General features: G+C 47.2%; 2 protein-coding genes across 2 annotated transcripts in view; one reads left to right on the top strand and one right to left on the bottom strand.

Annotated features, from left to right (window-relative positions):
* ZW10 (zw10 kinetochore protein) overlaps window positions 1-6,393 on the bottom strand; it is a 34,298-nt gene extending 27,905 nt beyond the window's left edge. The window contains exons 1-2 of the mRNA XM_004585080.4: window positions 6,204-6,393; window positions 3,040-3,174 (exon numbers count right to left, since the gene is read on the bottom strand). Of these exons, the coding sequence (XP_004585137.2) occupies window positions 3,040-3,174; window positions 6,204-6,308 (240 nt within the window). The 5' untranslated portion in view covers window positions 6,309-6,393. The remainder of the gene's footprint in view (window positions 1-3,039; window positions 3,175-6,203) is intronic.
* Window positions 6,394-9,796: 3,403 nt separating this feature from the next.
* Window positions 9,797-10,953, top strand: CLDN25 (claudin 25). Its single transcript, XM_004585226.2, has one exon. It carries the CDS (start codon window positions 10,116-10,118, stop codon window positions 10,803-10,805), a length of 690 nt encoding a protein of 229 aa, XP_004585283.2. The 5' UTR covers window positions 9,797-10,115; the 3' UTR covers window positions 10,806-10,953.
* Window positions 10,954-12,534: the final 1,581 nt, after the last annotated feature.

Genomic DNA, 12,534 nt, shown 5'->3' with positions numbered 1-12,534 from the left:
TGTGGGCATTTGAGGAATGAACCAGTAGACAGATGATCTCTCCTCCAGGACCTGCCCACTCTGTGTCACTTGGTCTTTCAAATAAATAAAATTTGGGGTTTGAAGTTATAGCATAGCCAGCTAAATCACCACCTACAATACCAGCATCCCATATGGATGCCGGTTCTAATCCCAATTGTTGTACTTTTGATCCAGCTCCCTGCAATGTGCCAGGGAAAGCAGAAGATAGTTCAAGCACTTTAGCCCCCATCACCCAGATGAAATTCCTGGCTCCTGGGTGCAGTGTGATGGCTCAGTGATTAAATCCTTGCCTTGCACGAGCTGGGATCCCATATGAACACAACTTCATGTCCCAGTTTCTCCATGTCCTATCCAGCTTCTTGTTTGTGGCCTGGGAAAGCAGTGGAGGATGACCCAAAGTCTTGGAGTCCTGCACACCCACATAGCAAAACCGGAGGAAGCTCCTGGCTCCTGGTTTTAGATCAGCTCAGCTCCAGCCGTTGAGGCCACTTGGGAAGTGAGCCGGTACATGGAAGATTTTTCTCTCTGTGTCTCCCTCTCTCTCTGTAAATCTACCTTTCCAATAAAAACAAATAAATCTTAAAAAGAAAGGAAGAAAGGTAAGGGGGGGAAGGAGGGAGGGAGGAAGAGAGAAAGAAATAAAGAGGGAAAAGAGAGAAGGAAAGAAGAAACGCATACTGCTTTCCTGGGAAAGCAGTCGAGGACGGCCCAAAGCCTTGGGACCCTGCACCCACGTGTGAGATCTGGAAAAGCTCCTGGCTCCTGGCTTCAGAATGGCTCAGCTCTAGCCATTGCAGCCACTTGGGGAGTGAACCATCAGATGGAAAACCTTCCTCTCTGTCTCTCCTCCTCCTCTCTGTATTTCTGCCTTTCCAATAAAAATACATAAATCTTTAAAAAAAAAAAAAAAAGAAAGAAAGAACTGATCCTCCTCAGTGGAAGAGACAGAGCAGTAGACAGCAGGCCCTGATGCACATGGAGAATATGACAGCCCATTTGGGCCTGCAGAGGTCATCTGCTACCATAGCAGAGGAAGAACAAACTGGACCACTACCCCAGCCAAACGATGACAACAAATATCTGGTCAAACGAAGATTGTAGGGTCAATTGTGTCAGCCAATGGACATTGGAAGGGTTCCCTCATCCTCTGATTGGCAAGATCAACAACATATCAGAACTATCGAAACCACCTGTGTGCAAAACCCCAGGAGCATGCGCCACATTGGGACCCTGGGTTGATATCGGGTGGCCATTACCCATCCCCAAGTACTGGGGCAACTGAGGCTGGATTTGGCTTCTTCCTTTATCTCTTCCCATTCCCCCAGTTACAGAAGAAATAGAAAACTTGGAAACAGTGATCACACCCACTTTTCCCTAACCCTCGATCTTTCCCATCCTGATCAACTATGTAAATATTATCAATTAAAATATATATTTATATATGAAAGATAATGGTGCTTCCCTTCCAAGAAATAGGGAGAGATAACTGCTATCCGCCATTAAAAAAAGAAAAGAAAAACAACTTTCATTCAAGAGCAGGTGTTTAGCTTAGCCTAGCGACTGAAACTCCCACATCTCACATCAGATTGCCTGGGTTCAACACCCACCTAGTTCCTGACCTGATCTGTGAATGCAGAACCTGAGAAGCAACAGAGATGGCTCAAACAACTGGGTTAGTCCCAGAAGAAGATTTGGATTGAATTCCTAGCTCCTGGATTCAGCCTTGGCCCATCGCTGCCTGACACTGGCTGTCAGGAAATGGACCATTAGTTGGGAGCTCTTTCCTCTAGCTGTCTCCCTGCCTCTCAATTTTTGGAAAAAGATTCATTTAGTTAGCATATTCTCAGGAATTTTCTTCTGTAAGGGAATGTACTGCACATTGCACTGTAGGAAATTGGGCTAGGAACACCTACTATGCAAAATGATGCAAAAATGCAGATAATATGGCTACTGCTAGGAGTAATGAACTTTCTTTCATCTCATCCTAGGACATTCATGTCTTCTACTAGGATTTAAGAAACAGCAGGCCTGCTAATTATTTGCAAGTGGGCTAAAATCTCATTCCACTTCAGTTGCTGACAGATCATATGAAGGAACTTCAAAAAGTATGCAGAAAACAGGAAATAAAAGAGGTTTCTTTTAGGGCCCAGCACGATAGCGCAGAGGTTAAAGTCTTTGCCTTAAACGTGTCAGGATCCCATATGGGTGCCAGTTCTAATCCCAGTGGCCCCGCTTCCCATCCAGCTCCCTGCCTGTGGCCTGGGAATGCAGTCGAGGATAACCCAAGGCCTTAGGACCCTGCACCCACGTGGGAGTCCTGGAAAAAGATTCCTGGCTCGTGGTTTCGGACTGGCTCAGCTCCAGCCATTGTGGTCACTTGGGGAGTGAACCATCGGCCGGAAGATCTTCCTCTTCTCCTGTCTGTATATTGCCTTGCCAATAAAAATAAATAAATCTCTAAAAAAGAGGTTTCTTTTGATGCAAAACAAAATTGAAACCTGTGCAGTTTTTCACAATACATTTTAGGTAAAAACTGTAAAATCAGTTTTCTTCTACCACATGAGAAAAAAAGGGGGGGGGAGTCATTAATTTCAAGGTCAGCCTCCCTCACTCCCTCGCTCTCTTTACAACAATCTTACCTTAACACAATTCAGTCACCAATGCAAATCCAATTGGACAGCTGTCAGATGTGTTAAATTGGAACTCTTCAGATCTCCCACAGAAACCTGCTCTTGGGCCTCTGTATTTCAGTGAATGAGCTCATCTCAATCATCGCCGACTCCTGTTTCTTTCATCAAGATCCTATCTCTTGAACATCACTACTATCCAGCCATTTTTCTCCGTCACCTTGTCACTGACTTCACGGTCAGTCACCACCCTATTTTTTCTGGACTATTTCAACTTCCACTTCCCAGTGCCTTTTCATTTCCAGTCTCATCTCCCTCAAGCAGGTCGAAATTCCTAAAATTCAAATAGGATAGACCTAAAAGCATACCGAATATCACAAACTTATTTTACCTCACTCTCTATCCTGGATGTTAGCTGGTCAATGTCATCAGATAACTTATCCACTTGGGTAACCAGGTCCTGGGCACTCTGCATGCTAGGCAGAAATTCACTGTACTTCTTGCTGATCATACTGCATACTTCACCCTAATATAGGAGACAAAAAATAAGACAGTGAAAATAACAGGGAACCCTGGGAAAACACACAGCTCATCTTCCATATAGAATCTTCCACACTGGAGCTTGATCAGTTACCAACACACTCTTTTTCCCTCCAAACTATAGGATTTCTTTTTTTTTTTTTTTTTTTTTTTTTAAAGATTTATTCATTTTATTACAGCCAGATATACACAGAGGAGGAGAGACAGAGAGGAAGATCTTCCGTCCGATGACTCACTCCCCAAGCGAGCCGCAACGGGCCGGTGCTGCGCCGATCCGATGCCGGGAACCTGGAACCTCCCCCGGGTCTCCCACGCGGGTGCAGTGTCCCAAAGCATTGGGCTGTCCTCGACTGCTTTCCCAGGCCACAAGCAGGGAGCTGGATGGGAAGTGGAGCTGCCGGGATTAGAACCGGCGCCCATATGGGATCCCGGGGCTTCCAAGGCGAGGACCCTAGCCGCTAGACCACGCCGCCGGGCCCTAGGATTTCTTTTAAAAAGCATTTCTCCTGCGACCATCATGATGGCTCAATTGGCTAACCCTCCACCTGCAGGCACCAGCATTCCAAATGGACACCAGTTAGTGTCCTGGCTTCACTTCCCCTCCAGCTCCTGCTTACGGTCTGGGAAAGCAGCAGAGAATGGCCTAAAGCTTTGGAACCCCACAGTCATAAGGGGACCCAGAACAAGTTCCTGGCACCTGGCTTCAGCTCTGGCCATTCTGCAGCCACCTGGTGATTGAACCAGTGGACTGAAGATCTTTCTCTCTGTCTCTCCTTTTCTCCGTAAATCTGACTTTCCGATAAAAATAAATAAGTCATTAAAAAATGTCTCCCACCCAAAAGGGTCCTTTAACATTAACAAGATGTAGGAAATCAACAACTACCAATTTCACACAGTGCCCAAGAGTTTTCCTGGAAGCAAGAAAAGTGCGGCCAGTTCTCCTAAGTCTGTAATTGCCACCTTTAGTCACATATTTAACAGAAAAGAAAGTAAATAGATAAATAAGTCCATAATCTGTATACCTCCATTTACTAATTTCTATATTCTTTTCTATAAAATTTAAGGCTTAAAGCCTTAAATTGACTTCAATTTCATCATGTCCTTTAATACAAATTAGCAAATTACGGTCATTCTGCACTGAAGTGTTCAATGTTTTCACACAGACAACAAGAACACATTATGCTTGTCCACAAATTCCTTTCAGGTAGGAATGCCACCATAGGGTTCAGTCACCAGAATGCATGGCTGAAATTCTCTGCAGAGTTACAAGGCCTCCAGGGAGCCAACTGGGAAAGAGATCGCCTCTCTGAGATAGGAAGGTTAAACACCACATAGTTGATAAAATGACAACATAAGTGAAGAAAGGGACAGTGGCTGCTTGGAGCATAAAAAGTAATTCTCAATTGGTAAAACAAACTAGCGAAAAAGAAGGGCAGGTTAGGTCCACAAAACGCAGGAGCCCTGAGTGTCATGCTAAGGCAGCTTATGTTTTCTTTCCAGTGAAAACTCCTAAAGCCGTGTTAAAGAGACGCCAGCAACAGGAACACCTGTGTTAGAAAGCAGGCATTTTTGGGCCCGGTGGCGCGGCGTAGCGGCTAAAGTCCTCGCCTTGAGAGCCACAGGATCCCATATGGGCGCTGGTTCTAGTCCCGGCAGCTCCACTTCCCATCCAGCTCCCTGCTTGTGGCCTGGGAAAGCAGTTGAGGACGGCCCAATGCATTGGGACCCTGCACCCGCGTGGGAGACCTGGAAGAGGTTCCTGGTTCCCGGCATCGGATCGGCGCAGCACCGGCCATTGCGGCTCACTTGGGGAGTGAATCATCGGACGGAAGATCTTCCTCTCTGTTTCTCCTGCTCTCTGTATATCTGACCTTGTAATAAAAATAAATCTTTAAAAAAAAAAAAAAAAGAAAGCAGGCATTTCATCTGCTTGTTAAGATGACAGTGCTCTGGTCCGATTCCCAGCTGCAGCTCCTGATTTCAGCTCCCTGCAAACTTAGGTCCTGGAAGGCAGGAGCAGGGTTCCTGCCAGCCGCAGGCGAAGCCACAGGATAGACTCCAGCACAGAGGATGGAGCAGCACTCTCGTGTGTTTCCTCATTCCCTAGTTCTCTCTGCCTCTTAGGTCAATAAAAACTGTATTTCTAAGATCACTTTTTGTGGGGCCGACATTATGGCACAGTCCATGAAGTCGCTGCCTGCACTGAGAGCACCTTCTGAGTCCCAGCTGCTAGGGTTCCCCTCCAGCTCCCTACTCATCCACTCGGGAAGGCAGAGGAGGACAGCCTAAGAGACTCCAACTGAGTTCCAAACTCCTGGCGTCAGACCCAACCACTGCGGCCTTGAGCGGAGTGATCTCTGTCAACTACACACATCCCTCTTTAAATAAATGTTAAGACCACTTTTTTTTTTTTTTGTAGAATCAAAAAGCTGCTAGGGAAAGTTCTGTGCTATGCCTTCTGGGCAAACTAGCTCCCTTTAATACAGACACAGCAGGCCACACAGACTTGCAGATGAAATCAAGTGAAGAGTGTGCAAGTCCCCGGCAAGGTAATCCCGTCAGCACACAGGCTTCGGGCTTTAGTGCCAATCTCAAGGCACCAAGGCCCCTGGACCTTACAGAGACACGTTTACGCTCACCGTACTGTCGGGAACCTGGGGATGCAGAACAGAGTTCAAAAACACACGTTGAAGGGCTTATCAAAACACGACGTGGACAGGCGGGCGCTTCTCGCACACCTGCTAAGGCCGTCAGCCCCCGGAGGCGCCGCAGCAGGAGACCCCCAGGGGGCCGGTCATCCTCCCCTCCCCGAGCTCCGGGTGTCCCGCTGCGGCCCGACCACCTCCTCCTCAGCCCACACCGGTCCTCACCGCCCAGCCCCTTCCTCCCACGGACCCAGGCTCCCCCTGACCTGCCCGCCAGCCCCTCTGGCGGCCCCGGTCCCCAGACCCCACACCTAGCCCCACTCTGCCGGCACTCCCTCCTGTCTCCACGACTCGGCTGCCGCGCCCTCACCTTGATCTCCTCAACCCGCCGGGTCAGACGGCTGATCCGGGTGCCCAGATCCTCCTTCTCCAGGCTCCCCGAGTGTGCCAAAACTTCGGTCACGAACGAGGCCATCGCCACAACCAGAGCCCACACACACCAAGACACTCTCGAAGCCAGCGCGGGAGCTCCCGTCCCGCCGGCGGCCTCGGCGCGCGGCCTGCCGGGAAACGGAGGCTCCTTCTGGGTTCAGTTCGCCGCTGGGAGGCGAGAATCGCACTACAAGTCCCAGTAAGCACTGCGCGCGTCCCGGGGCGGGATTGCCACGGTGTCCCGCAGTCGGCAAACTGCGAGACGCGTTTCTCTCCTTAGCTGTTTTCAAACTGCTTAGTCGTTTCGCGCCGGTTTCTCGCGAAAAGAAATGAAATGTCTTTCATCTACTAGCCGTTTCCTACTGAGTCTTTCTCAGCTTCAAAACGCTTAGCTGTGAGATTATCTAGGAGAAAGACGAAAGAACCGAACCTGATTTATTTTTTTCGTTAAATATTCACTCTCACTGGCCCCAGTGCAAGCCAGCGTCCTTGTGCATGGTGCCTTCTGGAGTTGTGCAACGAAATGGCGTCACCTCTTTATAAATAAAAGGCTGGCCCTCTAATTGCACTGCTTTTGTGTTATTACATAGCTTATACCGAAGTTACATTACATCTCTGTAATATGAATATATGAATATATATTACAGAGACGCGAAAAACATCAGTCCTGCGTGGACTGGAACAAGACACTTAGCTCTTCCTATCAGATTATAAATCGATTTTGTTAAAAGCTTTAAAATTTTGGGCCCTGCGCAGTAGCCTACTGGCTAAATCCTCGCCTTGCACGCCCTAGGATCCCATATGGATGCCAGTTCTAATCCCGGAAGCTCCACTTCCCATCCAGCTCCCTGCTTGTGGTCTGGGAAAGCAGTTGAGGATGTCCCAAAGCCTTGGGACCCTGCACCCGTGTGGGAGACCCTAGAGTGGCTCCTAGCCTGGCTTCAAATCAGCTCAGCTCCAGCAGTTGGTTGCAGCCACTTGGGAAGTCAATCAGCAGATGAAAGATCTTCCTCTCTGTCTCTCCTGCTTAGTGTATCTGACTTTCCAATAAAAACAAATACGTCTTAATTTTTTTTTTAATTCTATGACTTTTCATTTGCATCACCAAGATGCAGAGATTCTCCAGGCTCTCCCTCCCGCAGACTCACAGATATAGACAACTTACAAACATAGCTGTGAGGATAGAATAAAGGATATATTTCTCTGCATGGTGGAATTACACATTGTTTATGGGCTTTCTCTGTTTTGCTGTTTTGCTGTAAACATGCATTGCTTTAATTAAAATACTCTTTCTTTTTTTCAAAAAGATGTTTTTTGGTAATTAACCCCCAAGTAGGTGTTGACTCTGCCAGTGTGAAGTATCTGGAACAATCTGCTCACCTTCCGGAAGCAAAGGCAGGCTCCCTGTGTCCTCAACAACGGAAATACAGCTGGTGTTGAGCCGAGAAGTCTGGAAAGACAGCCACAGCCTCTGTCTGGTAGACCAGTCAACCTTCAAATTCTAAATGCCGCTGATGATGAGTGCTAGTGGCAAGGAACAACCTGCAGATGAACTATCTTAATATTGCATTGCACATATACTGAGCAGCTACTACGTGGTGGGAGCTGGGCTAGGTCTGAGGACTCAAAGTGAACAAATAAGCACAGAAAGACATAACCGCATTTTGGAGACAGATTTTAAATGATAAAGTTTATAAAACACATAGTTAAGAATAAATAAGAATATGCAAATTATCTTAACATCCTAACACCCAAAAATCCATGTTCAATACTTTATGCTATGTTATATGTAACACACACATATGCATTTTTTATTTTAACATGTATTGATTTATTTGAAAGACAGAATTACAATGGCTGGGCCTGGCGCAGTGGCCTAACAGCTAAAATCTTCTCATGCATGTGCTGGGATCCCATATGGGCGCCAATTCTAATCCCAGCAGCTCCACATCCCATCCAGCTCCCTGCTTGTGGCCTGGGAAAGCAGTTGAGGACGGCCCAAAGATTTGGGACCCTGCACTGCGTGGGAGACCTGGAGAAAGTTGCTGGCTCCTGGCAGCACCAGCCATTGCAGTCACTTGGGGATGAATCATCGGACGGAAGATCTTCCTCTCTGTATATCTGACTTTGTAATAAAAATAAATAAATTAAAAAAAAAAAAAAGAATTACAGTGATTGAGGTTGGGTAGGGCTGAAGTCAGGAACTTGGAACTCCATCTGGGTGTCCCACATGGGTGGGACTGGTCACAAGCACTTGGACCATCTTCTGCTGCTTTCCCAGGTATCTTACTAGGAAGCTGGACAAGAAGCAAAGACTTTAATTGTTGCTCATATGGGTTCTTATCATTGCAGGTGGTGGCTTTACCTGCTATGCCACAATGCCAACTCCAACACATGCCCTTTTTTAAACATTTATTTACTTTTGGGCCTGATGCGATAGCCTGGTGTGTAAAGTCCTCGCCTTGAACGTACCGGGATCCCATATGGGCGCCGGTTCTAATCCTGGTAGCCCTGCTTCCCATCCAGCTCCCTGCTTGTGACCTGGGAAAGCAGTCAAGGACGGGCCAAAGCCTTGGGATCCTGCACCCACGTAGGAGACCCAGAAGAGCCCCTGGCTCCTGGCTTCAGATTGGCTCAGCTCAAGCTGTTTCGGTCACTTGGGAAGTGAACCATCAGATGGAAGATCTTTTACTTTATTTATTTACTTTATTTACTTTTAATTTATTTACTTTTATTGGAAAGGCGGATCTACAGAAGAAGAAGAGACACAGAGAAAGATTTTCCATCCACTGGTTCACTCCCCAAGTGGCCAGAATGGCCGGAGCTGAGCAAATCTGGAGCCAGGCGCCAGGAGCCTCTTTCCGATCTCCCATGTGGGACATATGCTTTTTTTTTTTTTTTAAAGAAGAGGATTCCATTTTCTTCTTTTTTAAAAACATTTATTTGAAAGGCAGAGTGACAGAGACATACTAAAATAGAGACAAAGATCTTCTACCCATTAGTTTATTTACCAATGCCCTTAAGAGCCTGGGCTGCATCAGGCTTAAACAAAGAACCAGGAACTCAACTCAGGTCTCTCATGTGGGTGTCAGGAACCCAGGCACCTGAGCATCACCTGCTGCCTCCTGGAATGCACACAAGCAGGAAGAAGTTAGAAGTGGAACTGGGGCTCAACTCCTGGCGCTCTAACATGCGGCAGGATGTCTCGGGTGCTATCTTCACTGCCATTCCCAAGCGTCCAACCAGAAGTTACAGTCGGTAGACTGCTTTGCTTGGTCATCTGCTTTTCTCATCTAACATATCCAAATTAATCGTGTCATTAAAATCTCTTCTACAACATCACTTTACAGTGGGTGCCTAGTGTTAATCAAACTTACTAACAATATTTCAATTAGACATTTCATTGTATCTAGTCACAGACACATAGATAATTTCTGGAGATAAGACACTGGGGTCAAAGCATGCATGTATTTAAAGGTATGAAGCATGAAGTAGTCATTTTGCCCTCCAGAAAGATTCTATCGATGTGTGTGCCCAGAAAATCATTCTTGTGATCCTAGTGCCAAAGTGAGTTCTACTTTAAGCTTATAAATTATTCTATAAACTGATGGATTACCATATGGCTTTTTGCCGCTCGTGGACTCTCCCCCTGGATCCACACCCACATCCGATCTTGGACACACCCCCTAAATCCAAACCCTGTTAAATCCCAGGCACCTGCTTCAGCTGTTGCTCAGGAGACTAACACAGACACCCTCAGCACATGTGAACGATCTTTGATGCAATCCTCTGAAAAGCAGTCCCCGCGCCATCTCTCCTCCTCCTCTCTGTGCAGGTGGCAAGAGCAGCCATGGCCTGGAGCTTCCATGGCAAAGTCCAGCTTGGGGGACTGCTCCTCTCTCTCCTTGGCTGGGTCTGCTCGTGTGTCAGCACCGCCCTGCCCCAGTGGAAGACTCTCAACCTGGATCTGAACCAGATGGAGATTTGGACCCTGGGGCTGTGGCAGGTGTGCGTGGACCAGGAGGAAGTCGCCACCGTGTGCAAGGCCTTTGAATCCTTCCTGGCCCTGCCCCTGGAGCTGCAGGTATCGCGCATTCTCGTGGTGGCCTCTCACATGCTGGGACTGCTGGGGCTTCTGCTCTCTGCCTCTGGGTCCGAGTGCTTCCGGTTTCACAGGATGAAATGGGTCTATAAGAGGCACCTTTGCCTCCTGGGGGGGACCTTGGAGGTGTTAGCTTCAGCCACCATGCTGTTTCCAGTCTCCTGGGTGGCTCACTCCACTATCCAAGACTTCTGGGATGACAGTGTGCCTGAGATTGTGCCTCGGTGGGAGTTTGGAGATGCCCTTTTCCTGGGCTGGACGGCTGGAGTCTTCCTTGCTCTGGGTGGACTACTCCTCATCCTCTCGGCCTGTGTGGGGAAGGAAGATGTGCCTTCTGCCTGGATGGCTGGGCCCACAGCCCCTCCACCTGGTGCCGCAGGTGAGGAGTCACACAGCTTCTTGCAACTCACATCAAGACCTAGGATCTTGGTCATTTAGGACTGATTCCCATCAGGGGAACCTTGGACAAAGGAATGTCAGTAGAGTCCTTCCTCTCTCTCACCCCTCATCACTCTATGTTGTATTCCTCATTTTGGGGGTGGTGATTAAGGCACTTTCCACTTTGTCAATGATGTAATGATCTTTGGGACTTCAGGATAAAAAACTGGGAAGAATACTTAATAAACACAGTTTTCGGACTTGAGATTGTATTCATATAAAAAATTGTAAATCACAGCATTAATAATATTTTTGATCTTTTTGTTACTAAGGAAGTAATACAATTGTATCCATTAGCCAAAAAAGAAAAAAATCAAGTATGAAGAGACACTGTAGAGGTGACAAGTGTGCCTTGATTAAGGAACACACAGAGCCGGTCTTGAACAGCTCCTTAAGGTGGGAATTCTCCCGTGCAGTTTCAGTCTCAAGTACAATCTGAAAAAGAGCATATATCTTAGCCAACTTGTAGATTCTTTTCGTTATTTGTTTTTTATTTGAAAGGCAGATTTATAGAGAGGGAGAGACAGAAGACAAAGATGTCTTCCATTTACTAGTTCACTCCCCAAATGGTCACAATAGCCAGAGCTGGGCTAGGCCAGGAGCTCCATCTGGGTCTCTTATGTGGCTGGCAGGGGCTCAAATATTTGGGCCATCATCTGCTGCTGCCTCCCCAGGCACAGAAGCAGGAGGGGAGTTGGCTTGGACATAGAGTAGTTGTGACTCGAACCAGCGCTCTGACATGGGATGCTCATGTTGCAAACAAAAGCTTTACTTCTGCACCACAACACTGGCCCTGTCTGTAGATTCTTACTACTCAAAGACAGTGTTCTGTGGGAGTGAGCCACCCTCTGGACTTGCCTGGGCCTGGGGGCATCGCTTTTCTTTCTTTTTTTTTTTCCCTATCCTTTCCTTTTCTTAGTTTCTTTTCTTTTTCTTTCTTTTTTTTTTTTAAGATTTACTTGTTATAATGATAATAATTTTAAAAAGTAAAATTAAAAAAAAAGATTTACTTATTTATTATTGGAAAGACAGACTTTACAGAGAGGAGAGATAGAGAGAAAGATCCTCCATCTGCTGGCTCACTCCCCAAGCCGCTACAATGGGCAGAACTAATCGATCTGAAGCCAAGAGCCAGGAGCTTCCTCCAGGTCTCCCATGCAGGTGTTCAGGGTCCCATGGTCTCAGGACCATCCTCCATTGCCACTCCTCTCCAGGCCACAAACAGGGAGCTGGAGGAGAGGTAAAACAGCTGAGATAGGAACAGGTGCCACATGTGATCCTAAAGCTAGAGGAAGAGGACTAGCCAACTGAGCCACTGCACTGGGCTGTAGGCCTGGGTACTTTCACTGCTAACCTAGGAAAGTCCTAAAGTGGCTATGCTCCCATACTGCTAAGCAGGCTCCCACATAGGGTAGGAATTTTGAGCTCTTCAGAAATGCCTCTGAACATGCTCACACCCTATATGCCTCTAGGTTTTTTTTTTTAAGATTTATTTATTTTTATTACAAAGTCAGATACACAGAGAGGAGGAGAGATAGAGCAGATATTCCATCCTAAGGTTTACTCCCCAAGTGGCCACAATGACCAGAGCTGAGCCAATCCAAAGCCAGGAGCCAGGAGCCTCTTCCGGGTCTCCCATGCGTGGGTGCAAGGTCCCAAGGCTTTAGGCTGTCCTCAACTGCTTTCCCAGGCCACAAGCAGGAAGCTGGTTGGGAAGTGGGGCTGCCAG

The sequence above is a fragment of the Ochotona princeps genome, chromosome 4 (assembly GCF_030435755.1).
Source record: "Ochotona princeps isolate mOchPri1 chromosome 4, mOchPri1.hap1, whole genome shotgun sequence".
NCBI classification, from domain to species: domain Eukaryota; kingdom Metazoa; phylum Chordata; class Mammalia; order Lagomorpha; family Ochotonidae; genus Ochotona; species Ochotona princeps.
The sequence above is the reverse complement of the archived record's forward strand: the minus strand, read 5'-3'. Positions and strand labels throughout refer to the sequence as shown.